The 16,347-nt window shown below is 54.2% G+C and overlaps 2 protein-coding genes across 5 annotated transcripts; one reads left to right on the forward strand and one right to left on the reverse strand.

Moving 5' to 3' along the window:
• VAMP1 (vesicle associated membrane protein 1) lies at positions 755 to 7,884 on the forward strand. The gene is made up of 5 exons (XM_018048598.1): positions 755 to 1,088; positions 4,091 to 4,217; positions 4,404 to 4,562; positions 5,299 to 5,350; positions 5,759 to 7,884. Coding segments are annotated over exons 1-5 (357 nt in total). The 5' UTR covers positions 755 to 1,086; the 3' UTR covers positions 5,776 to 7,884.
• Positions 6,554 to 15,500, reverse strand: TAPBPL (TAP binding protein like). 4 transcript variants are annotated; one of them, XM_018048597.1, is made up of 7 exons: positions 14,945 to 15,500; positions 14,094 to 14,312; positions 13,671 to 13,943; positions 12,194 to 12,532; positions 10,716 to 11,018; positions 9,122 to 9,211; positions 6,554 to 6,705 (listed from the first exon to the last, which is right to left on the reverse strand). In XM_018048597.1, the coding sequence occupies exons 1-7, from the start codon at positions 15,003 to 15,005 to the stop codon at positions 6,671 to 6,673; spliced, it is 1,320 nt and encodes a 439-aa protein (XP_017904086.1). In that variant the 5' UTR covers positions 15,006 to 15,500; the 3' UTR covers positions 6,554 to 6,670. The 4 variants fall into 4 exon arrangements, with proteins under 4 accessions (XP_017904086.1, XP_017904084.1, XP_017904083.1 ...); XM_018048595.1 differs by lacking the exon at positions 6,554 to 6,705 and adding an exon at positions 7,823 to 8,001 and having other exon boundaries at positions 14,094 to 14,309; XM_018048594.1 differs by lacking the exon at positions 6,554 to 6,705 and adding an exon at positions 7,823 to 8,001.

Consider the following 16,347-nt stretch of genomic DNA (forward strand, 5'->3'; position numbering starts at 1 on the left):
TACTCTTTTCTGTTTTTCCATGGTAATGAAGTATGATAAAAACCTATACCTACAGAAACCTACACTTTCAATAAATACAAAATCAAAAAATCGAAGTGATAAGAAGGCATTATGTCACAGTGTATTTGTTACCTTTTTACTCATCGGGACATAAAGTAATAGTTTTACAACTGATGGCATCCAGGTAAGAGATAATCTGAAGTGGGACAAGGAGACGAGGGAAGAGAATACTTGAAATACTAAGAAGGAGAACTTGGTGAATTGTTAGAGGACAGGTGAAAATGAACGGGAAGGAAATCTAAGATAGTTTCCAGGTTTCTGGTTTGGGTAACTGAGTCGAGAGGGAAGGGGGAGTCAAATTTACGTTGCGTGAGGGGCTTGTTGGTTGTGTAGATCGGATGAGAGGAGCTCTGATATTTACTTTGGCCCCGGGAGCCTGCGGCTCTGCCTTGATGGATTCAGCCTCCTCAGAGCTGTTTGTCAAAGGCAGGGAGATGAGGTGGAGATGGGCAGGGTGCGAGTACCTGGGCCCTACCTAGATAGTCGAACACCCGCAGCTCCCGGGGCTCGGGAGTCCGGGTCCGGGAGAGCCGAAGGCCCGCCCATCGCTGTCGGGGGAAGCTGCGTGATTGGCTGGAGACGGGCCGTGGGCGGGCCCTGACGCGAGGAACTGCTCAGCGATTGGCTGGGAGGCACCAGAAAAGGTCCAATTCAAATTACTGGAGCCACCTTTCCAGAGGGTTGGCGCCGAGTTCCACCGAATTAGAATGAGAAGAGAGCTGTGATTGGCCAATTTTCAGGGGCGGGCACTCTAGGCCTTGTTCGGCCTTCGCCTCGGGGACTAGCGCCCGTCCTGGGCATGGATTGGGCTGCAGGGTTGTCAGCTTGATCTGGGGGCGTGGCCAGCACTGATAAAGACTGGGGCCGGCGCGGCAACTGCAGTAAGTTCCACCGCAGTTAGACCTCCGGTGGGCAGCTAGAGGCGGAGCTCGGAGGTGTGCGCGGCTTCACCGCAGCGTTTCCCGATCGGGTGTCTAGCCGCAGACTCCGGAGAGGAAACGGTCCTCTCATTCTTCTCTCGGTGACATGTGAGTTGACTCTGATGTGGGGGGCTCGACACCTCGTTGCCAACTCTCACCCCAGCGCCGGACTCTGCGGGACCGAAAATGGCGCATTGCAGCAGCTGCGGCGGCGCGGGGAAAGACCGCCGCGCGCCGCCCCCGGGCCGGGCCACCCCCTCGGGAAGGGAGGCAGCACCCCATTCCTGCACCAGCCGCAGCCGGCACCGCACGGGCGCGGCCGGGGCGCGGGGGTCCCACCTTCACTGCCCCCTCTCCTCTCGCCTGCGGGACTCCTCAATCGGGTCTCCGGCGAAGGTGGGGCGTGGAGACACCCGAGAGGGGCTCCAGGCTCTTTCTTGTCACTGATCAAGGCGGTACTTAGGGCTTCTGGAAGGACGGTCATGGGTGCACCTGCCAGCTAGCTGCTTGGGTTGCTCTGCAGCGTCTGCATTTGTGCACATCTCTCAACCCGATCGCGATGAGCAGCCCCCTCTTGGTAGTGAGCAAAGCTTCAGAAACTTGTCTGCCAGTTCTCTGGTGAGCAGCTCACAAGGACTCCAGGGGCAGTGGTATGCAATTCCGAGCAGCCATTCATCCCAAGGCCACCCATAGAGGAGGTGTTTTCCTGTCAGTGAGTCTTAGCCAAGTATTTGGAAGAGAAATAGAGCTGAGGACCACTCCCGCACCTCCACTTTCCCTTAACACATTAGGTTTAGTCTCTAATAATCAATTTAGTCATCCGGTCATGACTGTCTCAAGATCCTAAGGGAGAACTATAGCTAGACAAGTGGAAGAACTTCCCGTTCTTGCCCAGAGTCCTGGCCTGGTCCAAGACGTATTCATGTTGCTTCTCTTGGTGACAAAAAAAGGGAAAGATGTACTTATGTTACATAAGGCTTATAACTAGCCTTGGATATGTTACTCCTGCATGTTCCCAACTCCCAACAAGTAGTAAGGGAAATGGTCCCTTCCAAAGCTTTGTAACTATTTGTATTTGATTTCTACAGTTTTAACTGTATATGGTAGTTTACGTGTTTTGGCCAAGCTCTGTGTTTTCATTTTGGGCAGGGGGAGCCTTCTCCGCTGACTGGTTCCCAGTAGCATCCATGTGGGATGAAGGAAGGAGGTGAGGAAAGCATGGTGACTAGAAGGGTGTCACGAGGTCTCTGACCTTAATCTTGTCATTGGTGCCACCAGCCTGGACCACTTCCAAGACCAAACACCGGCTGCTTCCTACTCATTGAATTTTCCACTTTCATCAGAGAACTAGATTGCTTAGCTCAGTAGTAGCAGAGGAGTCTAGTGGCTTCCAGAGCTCCGTATCTTTCCTTTGCCTCTTTTGTGCCTTAAAGGGAAATGGGAAAACAATTCTTTTAACTGGGATGAGTCAGGTGTCATCTGCTAGAAGAGCCTTTCTGAGGGGTTATTCTCTGTCTCTTTAGACTGAAATTTACTTAGAGAGGAGGAACTTCTGGGTATTAGTTCTATTGTGAATAGTCAAGGCTTTTCCTTTTTGGTGACTTTGTGATGGTTCGTCCGTAGTACGTTTACTCTTGGACTGCTCTGATGAGGTGTGCTTTGTGAGATTCTGCTTCTGTTTGAGGAGTTCTTGTAATTTCTCTTCTCCATCAAATTTGAGCAATTTATCTCCTACCTATGAGTTCTTCCTTGGCAGAGAACAGCTCACGCCTTAGGTTAGACTTCTGAAAGTTCTTTAGGACATGAATTTAGCTTCTATGTGTTGGGAGACATGGAGGGGGATTTATTTGGAGGACTCCATGCTTGATGGGGCTTCCTTGGTGGCTCAGATGGTAAAGAATCTGCCTGCAATGCAGGAGACTGGGGTTCTATCCCTGATTTGGGAAGATCCCCTGGAGAAAGGAATGGCAACCCACTCCAGTATTCTTGCCTGGGAAATCCCATGGAGAGAGAAGCCTGGAGGGCTACAATCCATGGGGTTGCAAAGAGTTGGACACAAATGAGCAACTAACACTTTTCATGCTAGATTATTCCCCCACCCTAAGGCTAAGGGGGAAAGAGAATGGTCACTGTGTTTATTCAGTGTAAACCAAGATTTCTCTTTGGGACATAAAGAACTAGGAGAGTCTCCTAGACTTGATGCCAAATCTAGAAAAAGAAGGGACAGAATGTCCCTGATGCCTATACATTGAGGACTGTGTCCAGTATTTTTGTTTCCTGCCTAGGCTCTTGGAACAGTCTCACAATTAACACAATTGGTTTGGGCCCCGGTTCTATCTAAGTGAACCCCCAACCTTCTCTGCCAAAAAATGAAGCAAGCAAACAGTTCTGACTCACTCCAACTACAGAGGCCTTTGGTGATTCTCCAAGTCGTCCTACAGTGGCCACGACACACTATAGTCACTTCGTGAAACATACCAATAACTGACTCCCCTTGAGCAGAGTCTGTCTGCTTAGCCTTTATTTTTATATTCAGCCTTTGCAAAAAAAAAAAAAAAAAAGAGGTTAGTCTGTACGCTTGTCCTGAGTGCTTGCTCAGTCGCTCAGTCATGTCTGACTCTTTGCGACCCCATGGACTGTAGCCCACCAGGCTCCTCTATCCATGGAATTTTCCAGGCAAGGCTACTGGAGTGGGTTGCCATTTCCTTCTCCAAAACTTGTCCTGAAGGTTTAGTTTTTTTGAATATAATTCTCCTAACCTGGATTTGAGTTTTCCAGGTTGACTTCTGGGAGGCAGAGAAATGACAATTAAGGTACAGCTGGCCCATTTGTCCCTGTAGCCATCGTGCCAGAGTATGCGTTTGAGTTTGGGTCAGAGGACAGCCCAGATGAGAGCTCTTGACGCCACCCTCCAGCCAGGGTGTCGCTGGGCCCCATCAGTTGCAAGATCTTTTGTTTTTTGCCTTGCGTCTCTGTATCTCCCCACTTGGCATTGCCAAGGAGCTAGACCCCTGCTGTTTGCGTATAACCTTATTGTTGCCACCACCTTGGTGCTGCGAGGCGAGAATGCACGGGATTCCTTTCTTGTCTCTGTACCCTTCTCTCCAAAGGTCTGCTCCAGCTCAGCCACCCACTGAAGGGGCAGAAGGGGCTGCCCCAGGTGGGGGTCCCCCTGGCCCTCCTCCTAATATGACCAGTAACAGACGACTACAGCAGACCCAGGCACAAGTGGAGGAGGTAGGTGGATAGCTTTTTCTCCGAGAGTTTCCAAATCATGGGAGTCTGGAAACTTCTCTTTATGTAGAGGGGCAGCTAACGGCTCTGGGAGGCAGGGCACCCTGTAGAATTAGGCAGGGCAGCCTTGGGGTGCTGGCCCCAGCTCTGGGGGGGCTTAGCCGCTCTGTGTTCCCATGCCCTGCTCAGGTTGTGGACATCATGCGTGTAAATGTGGACAAGGTCCTAGAGAGGGACCAGAAGCTGTCAGAGCTGGATGACCGAGCCGACGCCCTGCAGGCGGGTGCATCTCAATTTGAGAGCAGCGCTGCCAAGTTAAAGAGGAAGTACTGGTGGAAAAACTGCAAGGTGAGTGCTCCCATCCCCTCCCTGTGATTTTCCTGGGTCTCAACGCACAGGAGGCAGGAAAACCCTTAGGTTCCACATTCTCTGTGGAATGTGGAATGGTTCCGCATCCTCTCTGCTGGCTCCTCTCTTGGGAGGGAATCTGGATAGCCGCCTTCCTAAGCTGCATTACCCGAGCTAGCCACCAGGGTACGCTAGAGCACTCAGAACCACTCACTGGAGGCCCTGGAGACCTTGAGGAGTTTGGAGGGGTTAGTAAAGCTGCTTTTTCCCAGAGGACCCCTATAAAAATTCTTACCTGTCCCTTCCGAAGACACACCAATGTCGACACAATGGCTGGGGTAGATACATATTTAAACACCTGCAGCTCTTGGGGAATGAGCTGAACACTTCATGATGAACAATGAACCAGATGACTAAAGGTTCATAGTTTGCATCTCCTCTGGTGTTCCTTTGAAAGCCTCCAGGCTACAGGAGGAGGGGAAAAGGAGAAGGTCACAGATGCTCTGACGTTTTCGAGAAGCTCCAGCTGTGGTGGAGGGGTTACTGTCTGATGGGGGAGTGGGGTGGTACACAGCGGGGGGCCGGGGATTGCAAGGCTTCCAGCTATTGCGGGGGCCGTGTGGCTTCTTCCACTGTTCCCCAGGACTGAGGCGGTGCTGCTCTCGCATCCCCAGCCCGGGGCTCCTTCCCTCCTTCTCCGAACCCAAGGACTCACTCTTTGTCCGTGTTCCCCCAGATGATGATCATGCTGGGAGCCATCTGCGCCATCATCGTGGTAGTTATCGTAAGTAAGTATCGCTGAGGTTGCTGGTGGGGTGAAGAGGTGGGAAGGTCCCGGAGTCTCCTCCCAGCCCTGCCTGCCTGCCTGCCTGCCTGGGGAGTGGGGCTGCTCTGACTGAGGTACGGAGATCAGATCGCTGCCAGGGTGGCGGGGAGGGTCATCATTGGGTGCGGGAGGGCAGAAGGGGCTTCCTGGATGGACCAGCCTTCCCTCTGCAGGACTGTGGGGGACGGTGGTCCATCCTGTTCTGAGGAGGGGGGCTGTGCTCTTGTGTCACCGGCATGGGTGGAGGGGTGCCCGTGGGGATGGGACACCTGCGGCCACCCCTGGTGTCTAGTAACCTGATGTCATGTGCCCTCTTGTTGTCTCTTGTCTCTCTCTTTGCCATCTGGGACCTCCCGATTCCTGTGTCCAGTCTACTTTTTTGCTTGAGAACGTGCCACCCCGTCCCTGTTCCCCCCGGCCGTCTGGACTCATGTCCCTCTCTCCCTCTGTCTCTCCCCGGCACTCCCCCGTCCGCCTTCCTCCGTCCCAGCCCTGCTTCGCCATCACCCACTCCTCCTCCTTTGTTGCTTTCATTTGCACTCGGTCCGTGACACCGGAAATGCTGCTCATGGTGCAGTCTTGAGGTAACTGCCTGGTAAACAACAGCGGGCATCTCCTTCCTCCCCTCTCACGCTCCCTCAAATTCCCCCAAAGGGTTGGAGGCGGAGGGCCTAGGAAGGGGCGGAGCTGAGGTGACCTGCCCAAGAAGGGGCCAGGACTAGAGGGAGGAGAAGAGGCTTGTGCTGCTGGTGTTGCCAGGAAAAGCCAGGTCAGGCCGCTGGCAGGAGGAGGCTGGGGACAGCTGGGAGAATGTCCCTCACCTGGAGTTCTTCTCTTGGGCCAGGCCTTGCGGGGGAGCCTGGACCGGGTCTGCAGTCCAGCCTGGGCCTGGTGCAGGATGCCTTAAGAAAGTCAAGCCTGTTTTTCAGAGGGACGTCCCATCTGTTAGTCTTAAGATTTTCTGTCTTCAGGGATCCTACCACCTTTTACTTTGTCCTCCAGCGACCTGGAGGACACATAGTCATAGCGAAAAAATGCCAGGACTCCCGTTCCCGTCCTAGAAGCAGTCCTGCCAGCTCATATCTGGATGGGGCGCTCGTCTGTGTTCTCTACACCATTCTGTGTTGCTCATGAGGGCGTCAAATAATTTCATATTTAGCCAGAGTTTGAGACTCTCATTGAATTTTACTGGCGTAGATAAAGAGAGGATGCCTGTGGGTTATAGAGACACAGCGTGTCCAGGGCCTAACCCGAAAATAACAAGCCTGGAGGAAGTCACTTCTCATCCTCTCGTTCTGAGGTTCCTGTTGCTCCTTCCTGTTGATGGAGGAGGATGAGGGGCTGGAGGTGAGGAGCCCTGGACCCTTGGGGAGTCCTTACTCCCCAATACTCCCCCAGTGAACTTGCTAAAGACAAGGGGGGCCCGGCTGTGCTCTGAGTGCTGAGGGAGCCCAGTGCCCGCAGCGGCCCAGCCCCGGAGTTGAGGTGGATGTCAACAGGCAGGCCTGCTTGTGGGTCCTGTGCCGCCTTGGGGCCTCCTCACCCAGAGTGGCCTCTGTTCTTGTCACGGTTCGTTCCCATCCCAGAGCACCCTGTCCACCTGGACTCCACGCTGCCTCCTCCGCTCCCCACTTCTCTGTGTGGTTTGTGGCACAGACAGTGGGACCCAAGGACAGGGTTGCTCGGCCTGTCTCAGGGGCTGAGGCTGGGTCTCAGGAAAGGGCACCGAGTGGGCCAGACCGGGCCCTCCGCCCCACCTGGTCCCTTCATGCCTCCTGTCCAGCCGTCCGCCAGCGGGAGGTGGCAGGGGGCCAGGCTGGACTGGCTGGCCCTCCATGCAGTAGCATTTCACGATGCACAGCCCCCCTGCCTCTCCCTCCGCCCCAACCCTCCCTTCCCCTCATCCTGCCCCAGGGTGGGACGGAAGAGCTGGACGAAGGCAGTCAGTGTGCCCTCCTCACGGCCCCTCTCGAAGGCCTCCACTCTCCCCTGGGCTCCCCTTGCCTAACGCAGGGGGTCACCGCCAGAGAAGAACCACCACTGGCCTCGATGTGTCCCAAGCCTGGAGCAAACCCGCCCTCCTGGGCCGCCCCGTCACAGGAGATCACTTCTGGGTTCTGTCCCATCTGTCCCAGAGGGAGTCCACTCTGTGCTTCTGGGGACGCAGCTCTTCCACTCTCTTTCTCATCCCGCCTGTCCCCTCTTCTGTCTTCGCTGTCCCCACCCCTGCACCCCACACCCACGTGCATAAGCACATATGCACCTGAGCCCGGGGCTCGGCGGCCACATGGAGCCGAGGCCCCACAGCCCCTCCTCGTTTGCTGTGAGACGGTGCAGGGTCTCCACTGTGTGTCTGTCATCACCTCTCTCTTTTTTCCTAACCCCACTCTCCTCCATGTACAGAATAATAACAGATGTCCTTCCACCAAAGGCATGTATTCACCAATTTACTGTATTCTGAACAAAGGCCAAAAAATACAGCTTCCTACCACTAAAGCGACTCAGCTGTTGTTTGGGCTGGAGTGACCTCGGCGGGGCGGAGGGTGGTGTTTCTCTTTGGTTCCCTTCCCACGGTGCTTTGGGCCGGAAGGGTGGCTGACATGTGCCATCGCCCTTGAGATGAAAGGTCTGGGTGTTGGCAGGGGAAGTGGTCTCCGCTCTCAGCCTTCATGCCTGATGCCACCCGGCGGCTCTTCCAGGTGTGAGTGACAGGAACCCGTGGCAGGAAGCTGAGTGGCATCTCACTGACAGAACCTGCAGGTCTTCTCAGACAGCTGCCACCACCTCCCCTGGGTCCTGGGCCAGGCGCTCTGCTCCCCACGCCCCTCACACACAGCCGTCTGCTGTCTATTCCAGTGTACTGACCAGACCCGTTCTAGAAATGACTAAAAGGAGCAATCTCTCCCCTGCAGCTGAGGGGGTGAGGGGCATGTAGAGTCCTATAATGTCCAGCAGCCATCCAAAGGGGCAGGAGCTTAACCACAGCTCAGGTTACACAGAGCAGCTGGGACGGGGCCCTGGGGGCCACCTCTGAGGGTCTCTGTTTCACATCTCGGACACTTGGCAGGTAGAGTAGCAAGGCTGGGAGGTGGGGCCCCGAGTGGGGAAAGACAGGGAAGTGGAGAAGCTTTGCTTCCGCGGACACGTGGCGCTTTTATCTGACAGAGTTCAGTGACTGTGTGTGTTCGTCCAATTCCCACCCTGTCCCGCTGTCCTTCTCCTGCTCCTTTCTGAATTTTTTTTTCTGGCATCTTTTCCAGCCCCACACCTCCGCCTCCAAGCTGGCTCAGGTCTCAAGCTCCACCCAGACCTCTGCCTTCCTGCCACCCTGCCACCTCTCCACGCTCTCTCCCTTGGTATATTGGCCCAGGGCGTGCGATGATGGAGGGCAGGGGCCTGCAGAAATCCAGAGTCAGTGATCTGTGCCTTCTTTTTAGCTTTCTTGGGGCCTTTTGAAGTCTGGGACTCAGCTCAGAGTCCTTCTGGGAAAATGTGAATCTCTTACATTTAAGGCAGGAGAGCAGCTACCCAGAGTGCCTCGAGGTTTTGGGAGACATTGGTGAGGTAGCTAGGAGGAAACAGGAGGGAACGAGGTTGCTGTCAGTGGGGTAACCCCAAGAGCTGGGCCTGGGCTGGCTTTATTCCTGGTCTAGGTGTGCCGGTGTTCAGAGCATCTGATCTCTAAGTGAGGGCGGTCAGGGATAGAACCCACGGTGTCCAGGTGCTTTCTTACCTTGGCGTCTTTGCAGCCCCAGGAACAGCAAGGTCAGGACAAAGAGGATGCTGGCCAGAAGGACTCCCAGGGCTGACTTCTGCTCTGCAACTGACAGAGCCGTGGAGGGAAATCAGTGCAAGAATCATCCCGAACCCTCGCCCACAGCGTGTGCATGCAGGAAGGACAGAGCGCGCTCTGTGTGTGTGTTTGTGTATGTCCCTGGCCGAGGAGCTCCAATCAGCTGCTCCTCTGCCCTCACTCAGGGACCAGGCACATGGGGTGCTGGGACCTGCTGGGGGTAGTTGTCCGCCTGTTACTCCGCACACAATCCTCTACCTCTTCCCACTTCGTGACAACAGTTTTCCAAACTGTCTTACAAGAGAAATTTAGTTTAGATTAGCAGTTGACCCTGATGCTGGGAAAGATTGAGGGCAGGAGGAGAAGGGGGCAACTGAGGATGAGATGGTTGGATGGCATCACCGACTCAATGGACATTGAGTTTGAGGAAGCTCTGGGAGTTGGCGATAGACAGGGAAGCCTGGTGTGTTGTACTCCATGGGGTTGCAAAAGAGTTGGACAGGACCGAGCAACTGAACAAAGTTGTTGACAGTTAACCTGCAATTTTGTAAATAACTGGAGAGTGATGTAAGCTGAGGCAAAATCCCATAAACTTCAGGGGAGCTTATGGCCTTGCAATCCACCAAGTAATGCATTTCAAGATGCAAACTCTTCATGCCATAAGACCTTTTCATGGAACATTGTAAAGCAGTTTTCCTCCAGTTAAAAAATAAAAGTATCAATGTTCAAAAAATAAACTTTTCAATATCCCCCAAACATTAAAAACAAAAAAGACCTTTCGATGACATTCTGCGGCCTCAGGATAAAGTTCAGCTGGAGGCCTGTTGTTATTTGCCCACCAATAGCAGCAGGGGAGTTAAAGCTGTAGAGAAATCAGGCGACCTATTGTTCGTGTTTTCGGTTTTACCATTTTCTAGGCAGACAGCCTCGACTGGACATCTGTAAGTGCCCGTTGCGTCTGTGCGCTATGTCGCTTCAGTTGTGTCCGACTCTTTGCAACCCTCTGGACTGTAGTCTGTTACTCATCTCTAAAATGGGAGGTGTGAGAATGTGTGCTGGCCCACGTCTGAGTGCTCAGAGCAGTGCTGGCTCAGTCCTGAATAAATACAAGCACCCTCCCCCTTCCCCCCACACCCTCGCCCCTAGCCGTGCAGCTCCCCCGGTTCTTTTAGGCTGTTTTATAATGAGGCTGTCACATGTGCGTTCCTTCTGTCCTGGTGTTCCTGGCCCTCTGAGTCTCCCAGGCTTCCCCCTGCCCCCCCGGGAGGGGTCACCTGCCCTGATGGCCTAGTCTGTGCCTCCAGCTCCTCGAGGGCAGGATGAGGGACTGCTCAGCCCTGGTCTCCAGCTCCCAGCAGTGCCTGGCACCCCAGGACCCAGGGGATAATAAAAGATTCGGGGAACCTGTGGTCGGACCTCTGAAGGCCCCCACCTTGGGAAAGCAGCAGCTGAGACCGTGGGAAGCAGAACTAGGCCAGAGGGCAGGAGCCCTGAGCCCAGGTGTAGAGGTGGGGAAAGGAGGGCACTCCCATACCTGGTGGGGCAACCCAGGCGTGGGCCCCCAGGGGTTCCTCCAGGGAGACGTGGGTGACCTGACAGGTGTAAGTGGCTCCCGCAGAGCCAGGCTCCACCGTCAGGGAGGAGGAGATGCTGTAGGTGCCAGCTGGGCTGCGCCGGAGGTTGGAGAGGGAGGCGCCAGAGACAGGGGCTGGGGAGCCACCCTGCTCCTCCCGGGTCCAGGTCACAGACACATCCAGGGGGTAGTAGCCAGCAACATTGCAGATGAGAGTGGCTTGCGGGGCTGCGTTCAGCAAGCTCAGTCGTACTTTGGGGGAAGCTGGAAGAAAGGAGGAGCGATCAAATCCCACAGGGATCACCGGGACAGCAGAGGAGCCTGGAGCCTTCTCCTTCTGCTGAGCATGACAGCAGGTTGTGGGGGTGGAAGGTTTCTACTCAGTGAAGTGCGGGGTGCATCCTGGAGGCAGGACATAACAGGGCATGATTCCCACACGTCACTGAAAAACAACAGCAAAACCAGCTAGAGGTTGGCTTGCTTCTTAGCATCACTATCAGCCAGTGATTTTAAACACTCATGTAAGGTGATGTAAGAAAGTTGCTCAGTCGTGTCCGACTCTTTACGACTCCTTGGAATTCTCCAGGCCAGAATGTTGGAGTCAGTAGCCTATCCCTTCTCTAGCAGATCTTCCCGACCCAGGAATCGAGCTGGGGCCTCCTGTGTTGAAGGTGGATTCTTTACCAGCTGAGCTACAGGGAAGCTTTGAAACAGTCCTCCCGGGGGAGGGGCCCCTCTCTGGTGGGTCAGTGGTAAAGAATCCACCTGCCAATGCAGGAGACACGGGTTCGATCCCTAGTCTGGAAAGATCCCCCGTGCCATAAAGCAACTAAGCCCATGAGCCACAATTAGTGAGCTTGTGCTCCAGAGCCTGGGAACCACAACTACTGAGCCCACAAGCTGCAACTACTGGAGCTCGAATGCCCTGGAGCTTGTGCTCTGCAACAAGAGAAGCCACCATAAAGAGAGACCTGTGGAGGGCAACTAGAGGGAAGTCCAGGGACCCAGCACAGCCATCGATAATAAATAAAAGTTACAAACTTAAAAAAAATAAATAAATAAAAAGAAAAAGAGTCCTTCCCGTCAGGACCGCTCCCACAGCCCCTCCTTGGTTTGGTGCTACTCCTCCTTAGAACGTGGTCCAGAAGGACTGGGGTGACGGGAGATAGCCAGCTGGGGCAGGGCAGCAGGGTCTTGGCCGGGACACTTCTCAGTGGAATTATCCTAGGGCCTGATGGGAAACTGAATGGAATTCTCTGAGAGCCTGATGGGAAACTCAATATGATGCCATCCGTGCTTCTAGGATAGAGAAAGGACTCGGGCTGTGGGACTGAAGTCCACCTCTCGGCAAAGTGCCCTTGTGTTTGATCCCATTCCGGAAAACACTCTCATAGGCATACTCCTTTCCCTCTCTGCAGGGTCACTGACCCTGGCCTCACCTTGGATGTCCAGCTGGATGACCTGTTGAGCTCGGAACAGGGAGGTGGTGATCTGGCAGATGTAGGCCCCCTCATCCTGTAGAGTGAGGCTGGGGAGCGTGAGGGAGGCATCTCCAGCTGTGAGCAGCTGCCCAGGCTCCAGGGTGGCACCCTCCCGCTTGGCCTGCCCCTGCCCCATGGTCCAGTGGTATACCAGCTGGCCACTGCCCTTATGCTGCAGCCGCCACTCCACGCTGGTAACATCTAAGCCAGGGGCCACGGAGTAGCCACAGTGTAGGGAGGCTGTGGACCCCAGCAGGAAATTCAGGGATGGCGTCTGTGTGGTCACCTGGAACTCCACTGTGGGAGAAAGTGAAACGTGTTAGCCACTCAGTCGTGTCCGACTCTTTGCAACCCCATGGACTATAAGCCTGTCAGACTCCTCTGTCCATGGGATTCTCCAGGCAAGAATACTGGAGTAGGCTGCCATTCCCTTCTCTGGGGGATCTTCCTGACCCAGGGATCAAACCCTGGTCTCCTGCATTGCAGGTGGATTCTTTACCATCTGAGCCACCAGGGAGAAAGAGGGGTGATTGTGGACTGCTCCCTCCTTGAGGCCACCTGACTCCTGAGCTGTGGCACGCCTGGGGCGTGTTTAGAGACAGCGTGCACACGTGGTACTCTTCACCATTTTGGAGTCACTTACCCCCTGCACAATCTGATGAAAGTTATGGACCATACAAATTACACATGCAAAAGCATGGGTTACCGTGGACCCTCAGGTAGGAAGGAACTCCTGGAGCAGCCGGCAAAGCTTGTGGAAGCCTGGTTCTTCCACTTACTGGCTCTGTGACCTAGGGCACGCCACTCAGTGTTGCCGTGTTCATGTGCTTGGAGTCAGAGTTTAGAAAAGCACACGGTGGTGAAATCTGAGCCAAACACCCTGAACTTCAGTCTAATGAAGAAAAAGACAAATCCAAGTGGTGGGACATCTATAAGACAGCAGCTGGGATTCAGAAACATCCAGGGGAACTTCCCTGGTGGTCCGGGGGGTAAGACTCCACACTCCCAATGCAGGGGGCCTGGGTTTGATCCCTGGTTGGGGAACTAGACCCTACATGGTGCAGCTAAGACCTGGCACAGCCAAATAAATAAAAGGGAGAGATAATGAACAAATTCTGTGGGCCTGTGTTCCACTCTCATCTTGAATCACTAGATCAGGCTAGCTGCTCCCTGGAAGATGCTGGTACTCAGTTCACTAAGGCAGCTGTGGATAGCACATGTGAATAGAGCATCACGTCTTATGTCCTCAGGTCACCCGACCAGGTGAAAAGCATCCCCCTCTGGGGTCTTTGGGAAGAACAGACTGAGGCCTAGGGGACCCCCTGAGATGACCAGTGTGCATGGAGGCGGTCTTGTCCCCTCCCTTCTACTGTTCCCCCATCTCTGGCCCCCTTAAAAAAAAATCAAAACTTTCCGCTGCTCTTCATTTTCTCACCTGCAGTCCGCACAGTCCCCTGGGGGCTCAGGGGCAGTTTCAGCGTGGGATGCAAGACAGCCTCATTTTCAGCATCCTCAAGAGTCTTCATCACCATGGAGACACCTGGTCCCCCTCCAGATACCTGCACATTGGTGATGAACCAGACTGCCGTCTCTACGGTGGCCTCTGGCCTGGGCTGGAGGAAATAGCGGGAGATCTCACAGGTTACCTCCTTCCCGCTGCAGTCGGCGTGGAGCAGGGCCTCGGCCTGGGGAATCTGTACCAGGTTCACTGTGGAGAGAAGAGGGCAGCACAGATATGGAGTTGGGTAGAGAATGCCTGAGCTGATGGGAAGCCGGTGTGGGCGGGTCTACTTGGGAACCAGGTTCAGGAACTGGAGGGAGCACAGAAGGACTGGGGCACAGGGTGGATGGCTCATACCTGAGGCCTCGAAAGTAATGAGTGGGTTGTCCTTGGTCAGTGTATCCACTTGGAAATCTGTGAGGCCTTCCAGGGAGCCATCGTCTGGCACTGGTACCTGCCTCAGCACCAGCACGGCCTTCACCATGTTCTCACTGCTGGCGAACCCTCCATGGTGTCCACCTTCTTCCACCAGAAAGCAGTCCAGGACCACATCCACCGCCTGCCATTGCCTTTCTGCTGCAGGGAACAGGCTGGTGTGAGCACCCTCTTGCCCAGAAAGTTACTCCTGTATTTACTCCCTGCCTGAAACTGCCAAGTCATCAAGGGTTAATCTTCCTGATCCCTAGTTCTTCTGTTTTACCCTGAACCAGATTTCTGAGCAGTACCTGCCTCTCCAGGTACGCACTTCTTGGCGTGAATTATTTCAAGTCCTGGATTTCCCTTGCTTCAGAGGGATTTATGAAACTCTTATTTCCAACAATCCATGAAAAGCTCTCTCTGCCGTCAAAGGAATTCTCAGCAAAAGGAAATGAATGAGCAAAGCTGCATTGGGAGAGGAGACGAGCCTGTTTGTTGGACGTTAGCAGCCTCTCAACTTCCCAGTTAGTCCCCAGGGTCTGTTGCTTTTGAGGTATTACGGAGAAGGCCCCTAGTTCCTTGGTTTGGCCCTTTCCACGGAGTTCTCAGCCTCCCTCCCGAGCAAAATTGGTTTTCATCGTTACCAGCCGCAGAAACCTTCCACCTGTTGGGCTTAGAGGGCGCTTGGAAGCCATTCCCGGCCCCTTGCTCTCTCTGGGACCTCGGGGAGGGTGGACTACCTGATGCTTCTCGAACTCAACGCACCCTACCAGCCTGTCCATCCGACTCACCGACGTTTGCTGTCCCGGAGAAAGCCAAGCAGAGCAGTAGGCACCACCCCTCGGCGCCCATGGGGGCTGCTCTCGGGCCCTCCTCCCCCGCCTCCCTTCTTCAGTCCCCTCGCTGGCCAGGGGTCGGCTGGAGAAGGGGCTTCAAACAGCCCTGCTTGGTCGGCCGCCTGGCGCCGTCAGTTCTCTCCGCCTACTTGGCTTTCGCTTTCACTTTGAGAAAGTGTCATCGCGGCTGCCTTAGCCGCTGGCTGAAGCCATTGGTGCTGGAGTCAGAGTCTGGCCACTGTTCCTCCTTTCACCTTCTCGCCCGCAGAAGAAATCCCCTGGTGATTTCAGGACCTAACTCTGCTGCGTGCGCCCCTTTGCCCTTTTGTTTCCGATCAGCCCCAAGAACGTGGAGAGAGAGTACGGGAACGGAGGCAGGTTGGAGGAATGAAGGGACTGATGACAGATGAAGGCTCCCCAGCAGCCGAGACCTTCTCTCAGTTCCCTTCACCTACCAGCACCGCCACGACCCTCTGGGGCCCCAGCGCGTCTGCGCTGAAGAAAGCTCCGCCCTCAGATCGCGGGGTGGGCGAGGCCTGTGGGCAGGGTGGGCGGGTCTGCGCGGGAAGTGGCCGTGGCATGTGTTGGGAGACTGAGTTCAGAGCCGGAGAGTTATGCACGCTGTGTTTTGTAGCTTTATTTCGCCAGGTTTCCGGACAGCACGTGGGCCTTACGAAGGCGGAATGCTTTCTGCCTGGAGTCCCAGCCCTCTTGCAGCTCAGGGCTGCAGCTGACCTACCCTGTCTGGAAAAGGCACACAGGATAGGTTCCCATGACTCGTCCCTCTTGAATGCAGAGTTCCAGAGAATAGCAAGGAGAGATAAGAAAGCCTTAAGTGAACAATGCAAAGAAATAGAGGAAAAGTATAGAATGGGAAAGACTAGAGATCTGTTCAAGAAAATTGGAGATAACAAGGGAAATTTCATGCAAATATGGGCACAATAAAGGACAGAAATGGCAAGGACCTAACAAACAGAAGCAGAAGAGATTAAGAAGAGGTGGGAAGAATACACAAAAGAAGTGTACAGAAAAGGTCGTAAGGACCTGGATAACCACAATGATGTGGTCACTCACCTAGAGCCAAGTGGGCCTTAGTAAGCATTAGTATGAGCAGAAACTAGGGGGGAGGTGATGGAACTCCAGCTGAGCTGTTTAAAAGCCTAAAAAGATGATGGTGTTAAAGTGCTGCACTCAACATGCCAGAAGATTTGAAAAACTTAAAAATGGCCACAGGACTAGAAAATGTCAGTTTAACTCCAGTCTCAAAGAAAGGCAATGCCAAAGATTGTTCACACTACTGTACAATCATACACATTTCACATGCTAGCAAGGTAGTGCTCAAAATCCTTCAAGAAAGG

Source organism: Capra hircus, chromosome 5 (assembly GCF_001704415.2).
Source record: "Capra hircus breed San Clemente chromosome 5, ASM170441v1, whole genome shotgun sequence".
Lineage (NCBI taxonomy): Eukaryota > Metazoa > Chordata > Mammalia > Artiodactyla > Bovidae > Capra > Capra hircus.

Excerpts from the sequence above, each read along its gene's own strand:
- VAMP1 (XM_018048598.1), top strand. Across the intron at positions 4,218-4,403 it reads CCCAGGCACAAGTGGAGGAG|GTTGTGGACATCATGCGTGT; the intron begins GTAGGTGGATAG and ends TGCCCTGCTCAG. Across the intron at positions 4,563-5,298 it reads ACTGGTGGAAAAACTGCAAG|ATGATGATCATGCTGGGAGC; the intron begins GTGAGTGCTCCC and ends GTGTTCCCCCAG.
- TAPBPL (XM_018048594.1), bottom strand. The coding sequence starts at position 15,005 with ATGGGCGCCGAGGGGTGGTGCCTACTGCTCTGCTTGGCTTTCTCCGGG. Across the intron at positions 14,313-14,944 it reads CTCCGGGACAGCAAACGTCG|CAGAAAGGCAATGGCAGGCG; the intron begins GTGAGTCGGATG and ends TGTTCCCTGCAG. Across the intron at positions 9,212-10,715 it reads CGCCTGGGTTGCCCCACCAG|TTGCAGAGCAGAAGTCAGCC; the intron begins GTATGGGAGTGC and ends CGGCTCTGTCAG.